General features: G+C 35.7%; 1 protein-coding gene across 2 annotated transcripts in view; it reads left to right on the top strand.

Moving 5' to 3' along the window:
* Positions 1-18,731, top strand: part of LOC149565205 (uncharacterized) — a 321,656-nt gene that overhangs the window by 225,335 nt on the left and 77,590 nt on the right. For both annotated transcript variants that reach the window (XR_016362018.1, XM_089818752.1), the window contains exon 13: positions 1,714-1,827. Coding sequence is in view for 1 of the 2 variants with exons in the window: in XM_089818752.1 (XP_089674878.1) it covers positions 1,714-1,827 (114 nt within the window). In the remaining variant the exon portion in view is untranslated. The remainder of the gene's footprint in view (positions 1-1,713; positions 1,828-18,731) is intronic.

Below are 18,731 nucleotides of genomic sequence, written 5' to 3'. Positions count from 1 at the left end.
CTTGTATGAAGTTGTTGAACATATGGTTTAAAATAAAAATGGACACTAAAAGTGCATGCTTGTTCACAGATGTCTTTTCTGGCTTAATCTTTCCTTTCTGGTTATGACTTGGACAACATTCAGGCCACACCATTTCAACAGATTCTACGAGGATGTTGGAAATGAAATTTGGATACGTACTTGCCCCTCACAATCCATTGGCTACGAAAACATCATCCCTTTAAGGGACACAGCTATAACATTGATAAATGTATTTTTGCAATCTTCCCATCCATTGAAAACAGTGGACACATGTTTCATGCTATGTATCCTTGATCGCTCTTAATGATGTCTCTACTGAAGCTCCCTTTTGCCATTAAGTTGGTTCACACTTTTTCATACCTGGGACTAACATAACTGGGAATGGTGTTTTCAAAGGTGATCTAATTGTATTGAAGGGAAACTGATTTCTATAATACTATGAGGAATGATCTAATCTGTAGCCTTTTTGTTTCATTGATGAAGGCCTTGTCCTATGGACCAATTTTTTGTGAGACCAAATCATTCTCATTGGCATGAAAGAATTGTTGGTGCTTCCACCCAAGAACAAGTGCAGACACAATTTCGTTCACAATGCAAGAGAGAAACATCAATCCTGTCTCAATAATAACTGTATTGAGATACAACAAAATGCACAAAGACCTTGAATATAGAACAAAGGTATAATGAGGTATGAGCAACCGCCAATTGACTATCTGAACCAAAAAACTAAATGCGTTATAAACATTATTGAATACCATTCTTTGGTTGTATTTGAATGTTTATTGCCTTACTGTGGTTTAGTCCTCTTCATAAACTCTTTCTATGATGAATTTGTCACATGCAGTGTAGTCATATATTTAGAGAAAAATCATGTGCATATTTCAAAATGAAGCTGTTCTTGGAATCTTGGCATTGATTACCCAAACCCGTGGCTAGATAGATGTGTAAAATCATAACAATGTCTCCTTTTTTCCTGAAATTTGTAAACTTGCCACATTGACAATCAATCTGGCCTTACTTCTGTGTTGTGACTCATATTTGAGGTCAAATATTTTCAATTCTTTGTAGTTGTATAGGGCAAATTTTTTTGCAACTTAACTGTCTAATATTTTCTAGGTGCTTGCCATTCATTTATATTTCTAGATTATGTATGCTAGATAACAAATGTAATTGGGATATATGATTTATTTTCAAAAATCATATGAATTCGCAATATCAATATCTGTTGTGCATGTTTTTAAGTTTTAGGAGTAGTTTATATAATCTTTTAAGCATGCACACATGCATGCTTTTTGTGCACAGCGTCCATACAAATAGATTCATTTGTTCTCAGATACAATAAATACAAATATAAGGTGGGTTTTAGGTAATCGTCAGGCTAGACGCTAGTTTGTTGTCCCCCCCAACCCGAGCTACCTCTTTCAATAGTAGGAGGGGGTTTGTTCCATTGTCCTTGAATGTTGTTTAAATTTTGTATTAATGGGATTTAACGTAGGGACCAAGTTTTGGAGTAGATTGAACTTTGTAAATACTATATACATGTTTATGATTGAAAATATTCCAGTCAAATACCTTTATTTGGATGTATAGTTTTTAATCTGAATCTTCTATATTTGATGAATCCATAACTTGCTTTCACTAGAAAATTCTAGTTTTGACTGATGGATCATGTGCTTTGTATCTTGTTTACAGTCAAATAAAGAAATAAGTACATATGCCTACCAAACACTTATTGAAATTGGTAATGGACTAAATGACGGCTTATCTGGTTGTCCAAATGAAGACATCATTGTCTTGTTCAATATGGTAAGAATTTCTCTATACTGCATTTTTTTGGTTTATACCTTGTGGCAACATTTAACTTACTAACTTCATTATTTCCTACATTCTAATTAGTTGTTGTTTATTGTTACATAAATAATCAATTTATTACTATGCCGTGTTATGGTATTAGAAAATATAAATCATAAATTTTAAAATCTCTCCCTCTCTCTCTCTCTCCCTCCCTCCCTCCCTCTCTCTCTCTCTGACCCTCCCTTGCCTACTTAGGGTTGTAACTCTTTGGTTTGCAATTTGCATTACTATTTGATGATATTATAAAATGGAAATTTGGTTCAGATTCTGGTTTGGTATTGCAGGGACTTTGCAGTACATTTTTGTAAGATTGCAGCAAATCAAAAGGATTTTTAATATTTTTCTGTTCTCCTGACAAAGAAATGTTGCTTCACCCAAGTTCCAGTAGTCATGGTGGACAATTTTAGTATGAGTGTAGTTGAAACTTGAAGTAAAGAATAGACTTCTATATTATTCCAGTTTAGTCAGCCTATCCATTCTGTTGCGAGACTCTGCTGCTGCCTTACCCTGTGAATGGATCTTTATATTCGTTTAAGTTATTAATAATCAAGAATAATTTGTTTTTTAAATATACGTACTTACATACATATATTGAGATAAGTGCTAGCAGGGGCGGGTGCGGTGGTTAGCTCCTTTGCATTATATATCAAAAATAGGAAGCAGTTACATAGCTTACAGGAGGCTAGTGGTAGAAAAAGCTTACTCCTACCCCAATATCCAACATCCTATCTACTGTATCTCGAGGCAAGATGCCACTTTAGCACTTATGAATGTCTTTAACTCGTCTAGACTGTATTTCTTTTCCACACCCTTATAAACAACCTTCAAGTTTTCCTCAGTTTTGCCTTCATTCTGCATTCAAATCCATGATGTCTGACATCATCTTTGAGTCTGGTTATGCTCAAAGTTTCTTAACAACTTCAGACATGGCATCAAAATATCCCATGTTAATAATTTTTCCAGCATTGCGTACACCTCATAGTGTGTACCCTAATATTTGAATCACAAGAGTAAAGAAGCTTTCATAGACCTTCCATTGCAATCCTATTCATCTTTTCAGAAATCAACTCAAGCTACTTTGAAGATGGTGTCTTGAGTCCCTTCATTTATAGAGTGGAAAAGCTCAAGTAGACCCAAGCCAAAGACCTCCAGATGAGAATCTCACAACTTGTTGTGTTGTAGACTCTTGCCTAATATTAACTTTAATATTAGCAAACATTATATTTATATTGTATTATATTTCATAAATATAACACATGTACAATTATATTAATGTATTTTTATTTTTTTATTTATATTTAATGAGTTATTGGTTTGGCACCTAGATAGCCCGACTCTTGGTTTGATCCTGCTTGAGCTTGTCCCTGACACTAAAAATGTTCCAGAGAAAACATCTAAAAGGCAAAAGAAACTCATTTTTCATATTGAAATAAATTACTTTTCCTCCAATGGTAAATTTTTCTTGTCATCATACAAATAGAGTTGAAGATGGATCATTGAACACACCAAGCTGGTTGTAGTGTTATCCCTTTGTATTTGCGATTGTTTGGTTGTTGTTAAGAAGATTGTAGAGGAAGATTTCTACAAAAGAAGTAGGTTTTTAAAGTTTTTCATTTTTCTTTTCCTACATTTTTTTCTTTACAACTAAACTCTCTTTTGTTTTGAAGTTTTTGGCTTATTTTCCTTTTTGGGTATCAATAACATGTTTTAAGTTTTAAAATGAATTAAATAGTAATTTTTATAAATTTTGTTTTGAAATTTTATTTCTGTCAACTCATTGAATGTGTTGTTTATTTCACTTGCAGTCTTAGGTATTACAATGGGAAGCAATTTTTGCACTTGTAGTCTTAAGTATTACAATGGGATCTGACCTTATAAATTATTGCTATGCAAATCCAAGGAGCTCAATGGACATCCCATCAGGAATGAGGTAGAACTCCTACAAAGTGGTTATAAGAAAGATTTAGATAACTAAGAGAAACGACATCCCATATCCACTAGGGAATATTTCTTGCAAGAATACACTTTGACAAATCTTAATCAAAAGCTTCGTATTGAGTTACTAAGAATGTTGTAAACTCGTCTTCTATGTTACAAGACCTTAATGCAAGCCTTTCTAAAGAGAATTTCGGAATCCATGTTGGCCTAAACTTGAGAGTCAAAAGATTGTCAGAACTGACTAGAGAGACAAGTTTGTTGAGATTACAATGTGAGACTTTGAGAAAATCCTAGTTAACTAGTTGGACTCTAGGAAAAGCTTGTTCAGTTTAGAAAGATCGGAAATGTTAAGAGGGATGTCACCTTCTGATTTGTTGTTGCTTAGATGAAGACTTTTCAAGGATTAGAGTTGGCTAATGGTAGGGGGTATTTGCCTAGTCAATGCATTGCTCCTTAGGTTGAGCACTGTGAGGTGCTTATTTGCAGGGGATGGAAACCTGCCCGTCAATTGGTTGTAACTTAGATCAACATATTGGAGGTTTGGAAATTCAGCGAAGAGCATTGGGGGAATGGGACCATCCAACGGGTTAGAGGAAAGATCAATGTGGGCTAGAGAAAAAGGTCTTCCCAAGGGAGAAGATATTTCCGCAAATGGCAAGATGTGCCCTTTTATCATGTTAGTCCATGGATGCTATTCCTAGAGTGCTGTGAGATTTGCCGTAGTGATTGAAATACTCTCAACATGGCAGGCATGGAGATCTAAGGCAGTTAAGGAGGAAATGTTGGCAACAAAATCCATAATACTTCCTCCCACTACTGTGTTGTGCAAAAATGAAGGTGCATAGCGAAGTAGAGTGTAGGGCTATAGTGCTTGACAACTTCCCTACTAGATTTAAATTATCGAACAAGTCCACTTGTTGCAGTCTTGGAAGGCTTAGCAGGGCAGGCAGGATGCTACCATTCAATTCATTTCTGTTAAGGTCGAGGTGGGTGACATTGGTGAGGTTGACAAGGGAAGGGGAAATTTCTCTAGACGTCTCGTTGAGGGATATTTAAAGATAGGCGAGAGAATACGTGGTAGAGAGAGCGTTGCCCAACTCATTGCTTTTCAATCTGGCCATATCCATTTTTACCATGATAAGCTCCCGTAAATCTCTCTTGTTTCGCTTCCACATCTGCATTTCCACCATTCTCAACCCATAGCCAGAGAGATACAAGTGGTGCAAAGAAGGCATGTTTCTCATCTCCTTGGGAATGTCTCTACTAAACCTAGCATATGACAAATCCAAATAGCACAAACGCTTGAGTTTGGCCAATCCAGGAGGGATGAAAACTCAAGAGAAGTTATTGTTATTAAGTTACACTAACTCGTTGTGCTCGACCTAAGGAGCAATGCATTGATTGGTCAAATCTGCCCTACCATTGGCCAACTCTTATCCCTAGAAAGTCTTTATCTAAGCAACAACAAATTAGAAGGTGACATCCCCCTCAATTTTTCCGATCTTTCTAACCTGAAGAAGCTTTTCCTAGAATCCAACCAATTAACTGGAGTTTTCTCAGTGTCTCACATTGATAATCTCAGCAAACTTGTCTCTCTAGTCACTTCTAACAATCTTTTGACTCTCAAGTTTAGGTCAACATGGATTCCAAAATTCTCTTTAGAAAGGCTCGCATTAAGGTCTTGTAACATAGAAGGCGGTTTCCAACATTCTTACTAACTCAATACAAAGCTTCCAATTTAGATTTGTCAAACTGCAGTCTTGCAAGAAATATTCCCCAATGGATATGGGATGCCGTTTCTCCTAGTTATCTGAATCTTTCTCATAACCACTTTGCAGGAGTTCTACCTCGTTCCTTGATGGGATGTCCATTGAGCTCTCTGAATTTGGATAGCAATAATTTACAAGATCAGCTCCCATTGTTAGAAGAAACAATGTCAAAATTGTAGGTCTGTTGGGTTATTGGTTGATGAGTGTTATTCACCATTTTCTGAACACTTTGTGTATTGAAGAAGGAAAAGGAAACTTCTTAAAGCAACTAAGATGACCATTAAAGAATCATTACAATATCTTAATACCCTCCCTTAATGAATATCATTCTACTACCCGTACAAAAAACAATTTGCAAATCTCTTGGTCACAAATGCATCGAAGGCTGCCCCTTTTTGGTCATGGATGCATAGAGAAGGTTGCTTCCTTCTCTTTTAGAACTCTCTGCAAAATGAGTCAGCCATTGAGAGACCCTCACTAATTCTGCAGAATTTTTGGAAATGACCAAGATAACTAAAATCCATTGAACTTGATATTGAGAAACAAAAAGTTGTCCCTCCTATAACCGGAGACAATGAGAACAGCTTCTGAAATTAAAATCATGGTTTTGAGCAGAAAATTGTGAAAACCCTTCGGCAGACCACAATTGCAAGAAACCATGACTTTTGTCGTAAAAATTGCGAAAAACCCTCCAATGATTTTTTCATAAAAAATGAAAAATCCTGAGACCAGCAACATCAATAATTTCTTTTGGAAAAAACTGAAAGCCCATAACAATTTTCGTGGAGAAAATCGAGAAAACATAACATGATTTTGAAGGAGAAAAATCAATCAAAACCCAAACATAGGATCAAAATGATATTAGTGAGGTGCTAGCACAAAATCTGAGACACAAATCAACAAATGAAACTTTGTTCTTTGGGGAAAAATGGTAAGACCCTAGTATAATTTTTGGGGGAAAATTATAAAAACCAAAAATAATTTTTTGAAGGAAAAGATAATTAAAAACAATCACTATTTTTTAATGAAAAAAATAGAAAAAAACAAACACTATTTTTTAGGACAAAAATAGAAAACCCAAACCAAAACACCTCTAAGCAACCAAAGAAATGGGCATATTGTGTACCCTATGCTCTAGCCACATTTTTGCAGGGAGATGAAGACATGATGGGCTGCAATATGAAGAAATCATCTTCTTTGAGCCAAAAAACTGATTCTAGTTGTGTGCTTGCATAAAATGGGGTGTATGCAATTGCATAATCTTCAAGCAAATGTAAACAGAAAAAAATTAGAAAAACCAAACACTATTTTTTAGGACAAAAAATGGAAAACTCAAATCGAAAGACCTCCTAGCGGTGAAACAAATGGGCTTGTTGTGTGCCCTAGCCACATCTTTGCGTGGAGATGAAGACATTATGGGTTGTAATTTGAAGAAATTGTCTTCTTTGAGCCAAAAACACGGAATTGCAGTTGCCTGCTCCTAGAAAATGGGATGGATGCAGCTGCGTAACCTTCAAGCAGACACAAACACAAAAAATACATAGAGAAGGAGCTGCGCAGTGTCCAAAAATGTAATCTTGACAAAGTACAAAGCGGAAATCTAGAGTTGTCATGCAAGTAGTCAACAACAAAAGTAGGTTTGAAAGTACCAATGCCTGAGCATATTGACATGGATGCTTCCACTTCCAACTGTGTTGCAGTTGCTGTTGACAATGACTGTAAGCCAACTAGTGAGCATGAGAGTGCTAGTACAAGTGTTATTTGTGGTTCTTCATGGAAGGGCCTCAAGGATGACGTGTAGCAATTATTAAGGCAACGTGCCACATGCCAAGAAAACAAGTCTCAGCACACCTTTTGACAATAATTCTTTATCCTTTACCCATTTCCATTTAGAAGTAGCAGAGCATTTTGATAAATTTCATCAGGATGTCCTAAGGTGCAATGTAAGGATTCCATTTATGTGGTGATTGATCATTTGATCAAGTATGCTCACTTCACAATTCTGAGAGAGTTTTGAATGGTTTAGATTGTAGAGTTGCTCTTTCGTGATTTTCAGGTTGTATGGTCTTCCGAGGGAAATAGTCAGTGATAGGGATAGTAGTTCCCTCAGTGCTTTTTGAATAAAGTTTTTAAAGTTTGCTAACACTGAGCTAACTTTGAGTACCTGTTACTACCCTAGATGGATGGACATAGTGCGATCACGAACAAGTAGGTGAAGGTCTTCTTATGGAATTAGGGTGAAGGTCTTCTTATGGAATTAGGTAATAAGTGTAGCTAATGGCACAGATTAGTTGGCTACATCTTAGAGAGCATTGTTACAACTCAAAACTCTAGCTACCACATGTTGATTGGCACGTCACCTTACAAGGAACTCTATGGCTATGATGCCACTTAATTTTTGGATTTGAAATTAGGAATTAGTAGGGTGCCCAAGGCAAAGGATTAGTGCAGGAGAGTCAAGATATCCTTCAATCCCTCAAGGATAATATATGGCAGGCCTAGAATCAACATAAGATATCCACATATTTGAAGAGCACACGATTATACTGAGATGGGGGGTGAAAAAGTATAATATCAATTTTGCCAATTTAAAACTTTCTATCCAAATAATTGCTCTAATAACTTCAAATAATGAAATTAACAATTATTCACTTTTGAACATAATGACACTGATTTACATGGAAACCCAATGCAGGAGAAAACCACGACAAATAAATGCTTTTATATAAACTTTGTTCTTTTATAATGTTTAGTAGGCTTCAACCTACTAGAGGCTCCAACCCTATATTTATGAGCACTGACTCACTAGAAGCTTCAACTCCCACACTTTGCAGGCTCCGACCTACTGGAAGCACCAACTCCAGGTTGTCTTTGTGAGCACCGACTCACTACACACAAACTTCTTTTTCACCATCAATCATTATCTCTGCACAAGTTCTAATTTTATATTCAATAAAACTACAACTTTCCCTCCTTGATTTTAATAGTAATTTTCATGTTCCATTCACACTCTTCTCTGATGTGTTTGATTTGATCTCTTAACATCACTACCTTATATTCTGATAAATATATCAGACTGAAAATCTGAATTATATATATATATATATATATATATATATATATATATATATATTAGAGATGTCTCTTACACACAACTTCTCATTTTAATTATTTTTTATTATATGAAACTTTTAATTGCATTTTTAATTTCTTTGTAATTGACACACCTTTCAACCATTCTCATCATCAGGCTTCTCCTCAAATATCATGCCCATCCACAAATACAGTTTATAATTTTCTTTTTATTAGTGCATGGCTGCAAATATCAAGCTTTCCTTTTTTTTGTTGAATATGATATCGTATATTGCCTTTGCTGAAATTATCTTGCCCTGCACTCTACTGTCTCCATCGTGGCTTGTATAAACATTATTGGCAACATTTTTGTTTTGCATCTTTCATATTCCAATGGCACCTCTGTTCAAATGTTCATAACTCTCTTTGTATGGGTAAATGCTCAGTCTGAATACTTCGTTATGTCCAAATGTCTATGGTCTTAGTCTCATCATTAAATACAAACATCATTTCCTGGTTTGCTTTTAAATAAACTCGTACCCTTTTCTGGTGGCTTGTGTGTTTATACACGCTGGGAATAACTTCTAATAATCGTTCCTTAGTCTCGCAAATGAATGCTACAGCTGGCTTTCATTCCTTTGAAGACAAGGGACAACATCTCTATATTTAATGAGATTTCTTCAACGATCTTTGCAGATTCAATTATAATTGTTTAATCAAAATGTCCTCCTGCAATATAATCTCTTTTTAACTGGTTATTATTGGCTCTTGACTTGCTTTATTTCTTGAACGATGATTGCAGTTTCCAGCTTCTATCTATATATGGTGGATATCTTAGATTGACGATTTGCGTCTTGGGAAATACATTTTGGAACATATAACAAGTTATGATCAACGCTGCCTTTAATATGTCGGTTGAACAATATCTCTCCAATATGTCATTCAATGTGCCGTCTTCATACCATGGACTGATTCATAATTGATTATATACCGTCACTTTGCATATACATGTTTCTCTGCATACTTCATGTCACTATGTGTTACTAACTCCCGATGGCACCTCTTAGAGACATGGTTGTCAAGATGTTATTGCTGTCTGCCATTGCATACTCAACTATGCTCTAACTTGACATAATACACATGCCGCTATTCTCCTTTTCTTTTATTGGGCATCCTCTATTGGTGCTGTGTATCCTACGTTCCCAATATATTACTTGCTGCAGTATATTATCATCTACGTCTCTGCTTATGTTTATGCAATTATACCATTAGATTGCTTTTCTGTCAACATCAAACTTATCTCTGTTTGTTTCTTCAAACCCTTTGTATCATCTTATCCATTCTGTGTATCATTAGGCACTTTCATTTATCGCTATTGAATGAAAATGTTACTTCAGTTTCTTTGCTTCACTGTTGCTGCAAGGTAGGATATCAAATACAGTTACTGAATTTCCATATTGTACGATTGCTATTGATATTGGAACTTGGGAGGATATTCAGATATCATAAATCGTGGAAGTAGGAATAGACTGATCCAAACTTATTCTGTCCTAACTATATAATCATCATAGCTGCTGTTGAATTAATTGCTCAATACTGAGCTTTTCTGTATTTGTTGTCACTCTGATCCATGTTTCACTAGGAATATAAATTCAATGTCTCAATCAATTCCACATATCTAACTATGACTTGGCAATTCTAATTTGACATAGCTGATTATTTAAGACTCCTTGATTTATCAAGCAGGCAGGTACCTCTTGGTTTATTTATTTTTGTCATAATAATAATTTAGTGAAACATTCTTGCTCACCTAACTTTCTAATAATTTCCTTACAGCCTTATTGACATCAATGACAATCTTACATCAATCTCATTGTTCATTTGACATCAATGATGAATATTCCATCAATATCAACATCAAATTGAGCGTAATCTTGAACCAAGATATTTTCTCTATCTTCATTTGCAGCCACGTGGTCTTCTTCGAAGAGGAGTGGTGTAGAGAAGCTTAAGGTTGACTTCTATGGGACCTGCAAGGTGATTAGGCAAATTGAAGAAGTGGCACATGAGTTGAAACTTTCAGAGGATGGCATGATACACAGTGTCTTTCAAGTTTCTTGCCTCATGAAGACTCTTGAGCAAGTAGTTGCGATCTCAAAGGATCTTTTGCCACTTGAGGATAGGGACAAGCTTGGATTAGAGCCCATGGAGGTTATTAATTTTAGAGAAAGGAGGCTCAAACCCTTTACAATCAAGGAGTACCTCGTTAGTTGCAAGGAATTTTTAGTTGAGGATTCTACATGGAGTAGATATTGGAGCATCCGAATCTGAAATTTTGATTTGTTTGTAGCTAGGTCGGATCCCTTCTCGGGCTGACCTATAGCTACGATATGCTTATTGGCCTTCGGCCATAGCATAAAAGATTATTGATTAATAATATAATAATAATATTCATATTCATAATATAATTATTATATTATTGTGAGATGTAATTATATTGTGAGATAGTGTAATTATATCATTAATAATATAGTTATATTATTTTGTGATAATATCATTATATTAGAATTATAATAATAATAATAAATTTTTAATAATATAATACTTATTATATTATATCAAGGGGCCCAAAATTATTATATTAATATTTGATTAATGTGGGCCCAAACTTTGGAACAGTGGTGTCCCTTCGTGAATCCCATTTGTAAGATTTATCTCCCTCTCTTGGACACATATAAAAGAATATACAATCTTCTTTATTGAGAACATGTTGTGCTTGAGGGTGATGATAAGAGTTTATCATCTATGGTTGGGAAGGCAACAAATCTGATGGTCTACCTATAGTTAATAAGTACTACTGTAAAATTAACATGGTATTAGAGCAGATACAAACTTTTGTGTATTTGAATCATATTTACTAATCCTATTACACCAAGTAAATAGTGCATATCTATGGCATTGCCTGGCAAGGTATTGAACAAGAGGGGATATATATGGAAGGATAAGTTCGTTGTTTGGTATCAATCCATTATTGGTGGTAGCACAAACAATGACACATTGGTGTGATTTCTTTGTAAACTCGTTAAAAAGAACATCTGGTCTCTGTACCTTAGACGAGCTCCACACCGGAGAAGAGATAGAGTCAATCGTTCTCAAGAAAAGTGATATCTGAAAATGAGAAAATGACCCAAGTGCATCCTCACATTATCGGGTCTCACATATTTAAGTTATTGAACACAAGAAAACCAATAACAACAGTGAAGGATTATAATGTATGGTCAGCAGACTCAGCATATTAAAATATATTCTAAGTCTGGAGATTTGTTGTAAATATATATTTCTCATGATTGAGTTTATATGGAGGTGGAATACTGGATTACCAAAATTCTGCAATGTATAATTTCAATATGTACGATGAAACAATATTAAGTCACTGCGAATGCGAATTGAGCACAATGATATACTATGCAGAGATACAATGTTATGCAATTTTTTTTTTATATACATAATCGAAGGCATATGGGGAGTAATCCAACTCCATGTGTCATCATATTTGCTAGTGCAATGTAATCACTCAAACCAGCACTATAATGTTCAAACCATATTTCTCCGTTTCCCCCCTTAATGCTAACCCAGAATATAAACCCTCTAATCAAACAACCAGCAAAGGTGAATAACAAATGATAACCCAGAAGATATTTCTGCAAATCTTAAATATAATATTCAAGAACACTCACATGAAGAAGAAACACGAACAACAAATATAGGCCAGACATTAAACACTCAGTCTTCTTCAAATTGACATTAAAGGTGCAAACATATAAAAATGCAATACAAATCAAAGTACAAAACCAGTAACTTTCTCACACTTCGGAAGTACATTGTTGCATTAGATATCAACACTACCATAACCAGCAACTTCTAGATGACTCATTAGATGTTATTGTATTATACAACAGCAATACAATAACCAGCAACTATAAATCCAATCTTAAACACGGTTCTATAGTCAGATTGGAAAACTAAAGAGAAGAACCTGTAAGCGCAACCGAGACACTTGAAATGATATCTCCTCTGACAATGGGTTTTTGTCCACTGCCTGTCTGCATGAGGGGCTACATTCTCACACTGGCTGAAAGCTGAAGCTTTCTAAAAACTCTCACAAGAGAGAACTGGAAATATGAATAGTAAATCAAGCATAACAAAGGAAAGAGTCTCTTCTTTTATTCTCACAACGGTGCCCCTTTGACTTCTTTCTTGGGTTTCGTCTTATCTTTCCTCATCCTCTTTTGCCCACTTGGAATATTAATTTGACTTTTAATTAATGAAGTTTCAGCTCTCCTAGTAAATTTTAATATTATGGAGATGACCCCCTTAATATTTCTAATGTCCCTAGAAAAGGGACATTACATGCAATCGTTGATTTTGTACTTCATAAGATTCAATCTGCAGTAAAGATAAGTAAAGGCAATTTGCGATTACACAAAATCATATCAAGTATTATTGTATTCTAAAGATAAAGTTTAGAGGACAACTTACCAATTTTGGGGGATAGTCATACAACATCGAGCACATGCTGGAAATTAATTAATGCTATTTTCATCTTAGTCGCACTAAATAACAAGTCATTGGGCTTTATTCCTTGAATGAAAGTCATAGTCATTGGACTTGTTTTCTCAATCACTAGACAAGCCATTGGTTTCGTTAAGTATGTAGTATTAGCAATACTAAGAGAGAAGACTAAATTTGAGGTCAATCAGAGAAGTTACATTACAACAAGAGTCATGGGGAAAATATATGAAAGACCCTGAATTTCATGTATTGTTGTAGGTCATAGTAGGGAGATTGGTAGTGTATATGCATATACATGAATCAAATTATTTTGTTTTTGTCATTCAATAGTTTAGTTGAAAAGATCAAGAGTATTAATTGGAGAAAATTGAAGTTATTGTCTCATTGGGACATTAGAGTTAGATATCTCTGAGAAGTGGAAATATACTTGCAATGGGCTTTGGTTATGAGCAAGTTTGGCAGAATGAAGATAGTCTTTCCCTATAATATTTTATTGATGTGGTGTCAATCTTTGTAATAGTAGTGTATATGCATTTATGTTGATCATGGTAGGGAGCTTGGTTGTGTATATGCATATACAGGAACCGATTCATTTTGCTTCCATATCAACTAAATTGGGAATAGAAAAGTGATATTATGCATTGCATAGTTTAGTTGGAAAGATGAAGAATATCTATTGGAGGAAATCAAAGTGATTGTCTTATTGGGACATTACAGTTAGACATATTTGAGAATTTGAAACTCTACTTGGCATGGGCTATGGCTATGAGCAGGTTTGATGGAATGAAGACAACCTTTCTCTAGACTATTTTATTGATGTGGTGTCAGTCTCAGTAATGGTACATAGAACCTTGGGCTCTCAAGACAAGTCACGAGAAAGAGTGCTAGATTACTTGATGTTATAAGAACAATGTCATAACTGTTGTCTTATGTTCTTTATCTGAGTCATTTTGTGATGCTAGGAATATTGCATCAATTGAAGGATATGAAGACAATTGAGGTGTCACAACCCTGGATTGCCACAACCTTGGACAAGGTTTGAAGCCAACAAACTTCAATGTGTCTACTATATTTTGAGATGTCGATGACACTACCACTGAAGATATATAGGTTGTGTTGCCCCCATGGAATTTGGAGTGTAGTGGACTCTTCTACTCAGAGCATATGATGGGTCATACATAATTGATCATCAAATGGGAATCTGTGGTCATTCTTTCTAGATTTTAATTCTGAAGTGTATGGTGAGTTTGGATCTTGATGAGGCGTCTTTAGGTGTGAATCCTGTCTATAATTACCTTGGAGCAACTACAACGTGTGTTGTGTGTTGTCCTTTGTACACCAAGACATTAGTTTTTCAAATTCTAAAGATAAAAGCATTGATTTAAAAATCGCCTGAGGAGATTAATCGCCTAGGCCTGAAAAAGTTTAATCGGGAAAAATCAGGAAAAAATTGGGGAAAAAATCGGGAACTAAAAAACCACTAAATTTTAATAAAAAAATGAGATTTTTTTACAGAATTCAATTTTTTTTGCATCTAATGACTTAATTACTAACAATACATAAGAAACAATCATGTATAGATATATATCAATGCAAAAAGAGTTATTAATCAGTAAATTACTAACAAGTAAGTAGTGACAAGTTGTAAATTACTAACAACTAACAAGTTCACTACACATGAGAAGTATTCTCATAAATAAAGTGTCAAATGTAAAGAGTTCAAATAAGCACATCAACATGACTACAAATAAGTACAAATGTCAAATACAGGACTACATCTTCCTCTTCCCAATTAATTTACTAGTGAGTGCGAGAGAGGGTAAAGCTCTAGAACTAGAACCCCACAGGGTTTGTGCCCGTGTCTGTGTCTGTGCCAATGCAGGAGATGGTGTAGCTATAGAACTAGATGTCGGTAGCGCCACATTCGCTGCGCGCAAGATGTCAAGGTCCTCTGCAGTAAGCTCAATGTCATCATCCTCATCATCACCCTCCTCGATGTCATCCAAATCGATGTCATATCCAGTTCCACCCCCTTCCTCCTCCGCAACCTCTCTCTCCAAATTGGAGATGTCCTCCTGTGTAAATAAGGGAGCCTACTCCTGTGCCGTCCAATCATAATAAGGATCTATCTCATCCAAATCGATTGGCCCAAGAGGATCTTGTTGTACCTTTTTCATGCGCAATTTAAGATTATATTACACATAGACCATGTCATTCATCCTCTTTTGGGACAGCCTATTTCTCTTTTTTGTGTGGATGGCCTTAAACAAACTCCAGTTGCACTCACAATGTGATGCGCTACAACGCTGTGATAAGATTCTGAGAGCAAATTTTGCAAGATTTGGAGTGCTTGCACCCCAAGTGGTCCACCAAGCCACTGCATCACAAAAATTGTACAAGTTAGAAAATACTAATAGACAACAAAAAGTGAAACATAAATGTTAATTTAGTATTTGAGATTCAGAAGTTTGCAAATGTATTACCTGGAGTTTGTGTAAGCCTTGCTTTCTTGCAGAGAGAAGTGAACACCTTGCCCCCTGCTGAAGTGAAGATCTCCTTTCTCAGTGATGATTTTATCTCTTGTTTCCTCGCTGGTTACCATCTTTTCGACGCACTCACTTAGGCCTCTGATGACCTCTCCATCAGGATCTGCATATGTACCATCAGCCCTAAAACCAAAAACCAAAAACAAATAAGTCTTGCAATTTTAGTACACACCCAACACCCTACGAAAGCAAAATGAACTCAAGTCTTCGTTAACTTAAATTTGAGTAAGAATGAGCTTACGGTGTACCTAAAACGTGGGTTGAGGAAATATCCTGTTGCATGATGGGTTGGTGGAGTTGATTATCCCATCTTCTATCAATGATCTGCCAAATGGCTTCATATTTGATGCTTTCCCCCTTGTAATTTTTGACAGATTCTTTGGGCTTGTCCATGGCCTCATATAGTTCACCCATTGGCATTTGGTCTCCATCAACCAAACGCAGAACTCTGACTAAAGGCTCAGACACCTGCAATATAAATTTGAAATTAGTTGACAAGTTACAAAATTATTATTTACTTGAGTTACAAACTTAGTATGTTATAAAGTTGTAAAGTGTAAACTAAAACTTAAAGTTTTGTAGTTACCTTTACTATTTCATCAGCCTTATCTTCAAAATATTTATCAAACACAATCCGCACAATATTCTCTCCTTCACTCTTCTTTGAAAATGTGGAAGCAAGCCATTTTTTGGAAACAAACATTTGCTTCAAAGAAGCCAAATTATCGAGAATGCTTTGCAATGTCAAAAAAATTGTTGCAAACCTTGTTACGGCAGGTCTGACAATTTCTTTGCCATCAGTGTGCTCTCTCATCAGGCTAAGGACCCATGGGTGATTGTATATGTATTTTGTCACCTGCCTTGCATCCTCCACAATTGGAGTGACCCACTCAAGTTTGCCCATGTCCTCCAAAAGAAGGTCAAGGATATGTGTTGCACACGGGGTCCAAGAGAGAGTGGGGTGCCTCTGCTGTAGGAGTTTTCCTGCCAATTGTAAAAGCAAATACTAATTAGTTTCCAACTTTTCAAAAATATCAAACTATTAAAAATTCTTGTTGTGAAATTCACAATGCACATGCAACATAAAATTACGGTTTACCTGATGATGCATATGCAGCAGCATTGTCTGTGATGATTTGCACCACATTTTCAATGCCAATCTCTAAGACCATGTTCTCCAACATCAATGCCAATGTCTGAGCATTTTTTACCTTGTTGGAGGCATCAATTGATTTTAGGAACACCACATTATCATTACAGCAGGCCAAAAAATTAATTATGGTCGTGCTCTTCCCATCTGTCCACCCGTTAGAAAGAATGGTGCAACCAAATTTTATCCATTCGTGTTTCTGTTCCTCAACAAATGCTTTGGCCCTCTCAACAACATTTCCAATAAGCTTACAAAAACAAAATTTAGTTATGTTTTAGATTCTTAGTAATTTAAAATTGATTTAGACTTTAGTAATCAACATTCTAATTTCTAGATAAATTAATTAAAATTTAGAACTAAGTAAAAAGTTAAAAATTAAAAGGAAATCGAGTGTAATAAAATTATTCGCTTACCTGCCACCCAACACAAAACGAGAAGGGGACTTGTACCCCTTTCCTGCAACTGTCAACCTTTTGGCCAAAGCCTCCCAATAAAGACTGTCAACAACACTAATAGGAAGGTTGTTGAAAACCCAGAAATCTGCTAGTGCATTGTCCAACTGGTCATGGACCTCCTTATTCCATCTAGTGGCCTCTAATGAAGGTTGTGCACCAGGTGTGTGCCTCGGCACAAAATAGCTCCCTATCCCAAAAGCACCTGCTGATCCTGATGGTGCGGAAGTGCTAGGAGGTGTAGGAGTGGGAGTGGGAGTGGAACTTGTGAAAGAGAAACCACCCTGTTTGCGGACACGCGGCCCACGTTAAGAGCCGACCATGCTCTCAATGGCTGCCTCCTCCTCTTGAACATTAACGAAACTGCCCTGGGTCTCTGCTATGGCTGCCTTGACATGCAATTTATTCAGCTCTCTTTGCAATTGTTTTTGCTCTCCAACTGCGAGCAAGGCATTTGCAAACCTTTTTATTTCTTCTGTTGTACTCTCACAAGGATTCGTATCATGTTTTAAGATCCGTGCGATGTGATATTTGAACCGGTAAATGCCCCCGGATATTACTTTTTCACATTGAATGTAAATCACTTTGGTTGGTTCATTGGGTGCTTCATAGGCATATTTCCATGCTTGATCTCTTGCATTCTTTGGCGTGGTGCCAATGTAGCATGAGGGGCATGGAGTCAATGGCCATTTGTCTGCCATTTAAAACTGTTGCGGGCTGCCTACACATACAAATTTAAAAAAAAAAACTATAAATAAATTATAACAAGATCAAAGCTAATAGTTAAACAAAGAATTCAAGCAACATTCCAACAACAACACCAATAAATTGAAATCCAAATAACATTCAATCAAACTAGCTGCTAGGGTTTCAATTTTTTCAAAAAAGTGCAAATTTCTAGCATAAATTCGATCTAGAATGGAAAAAAATGCAAATGAATGCATTTAATCTTGCTTACATTCATCAAATGCATTCCTAACTAATTAGGAATGTATTTTTATCCATTTACATGCAAGAAAAAAAAATACAATCTCTTGCAAAAATAAAAAACAAAGATTCAAATCACTTACCTAGTAACGAAGAGGATATGGTATTTGATTTGATATGATATGGTATTTCACACCTCTAATCAGATTTTCAAAATCAAACAACTGCTATCACAAAGATCCACCAAATTTCTCAAGAAACCCCAAATCGGGTATGCCGAAAATAGTGCCAAAAAGCTTCACAGCTTCACCTGTTATTAATAAATCTGAAAGTGAAAATTTTTACAGAAAGTTCAGCAGCATAACAGCCTACAAAATGACGTTTCCAGATCTATATAGCCTTTACACAACAGCTCACAAATGTAGGACAA

This window comes from Cupressus sempervirens, chromosome 3 (genome assembly GCF_028749045.1).
Source record: "Cupressus sempervirens isolate cs-2001-9-10 chromosome 3, ASM2874904v1, whole genome shotgun sequence".
In the NCBI taxonomy this organism is placed as follows: domain Eukaryota; kingdom Viridiplantae; phylum Streptophyta; class Pinopsida; order Cupressales; family Cupressaceae; genus Cupressus; species Cupressus sempervirens.
Note: the sequence above shows the minus strand (reverse complement) of the source record. Positions and strands in the feature narration are given on the sequence as shown.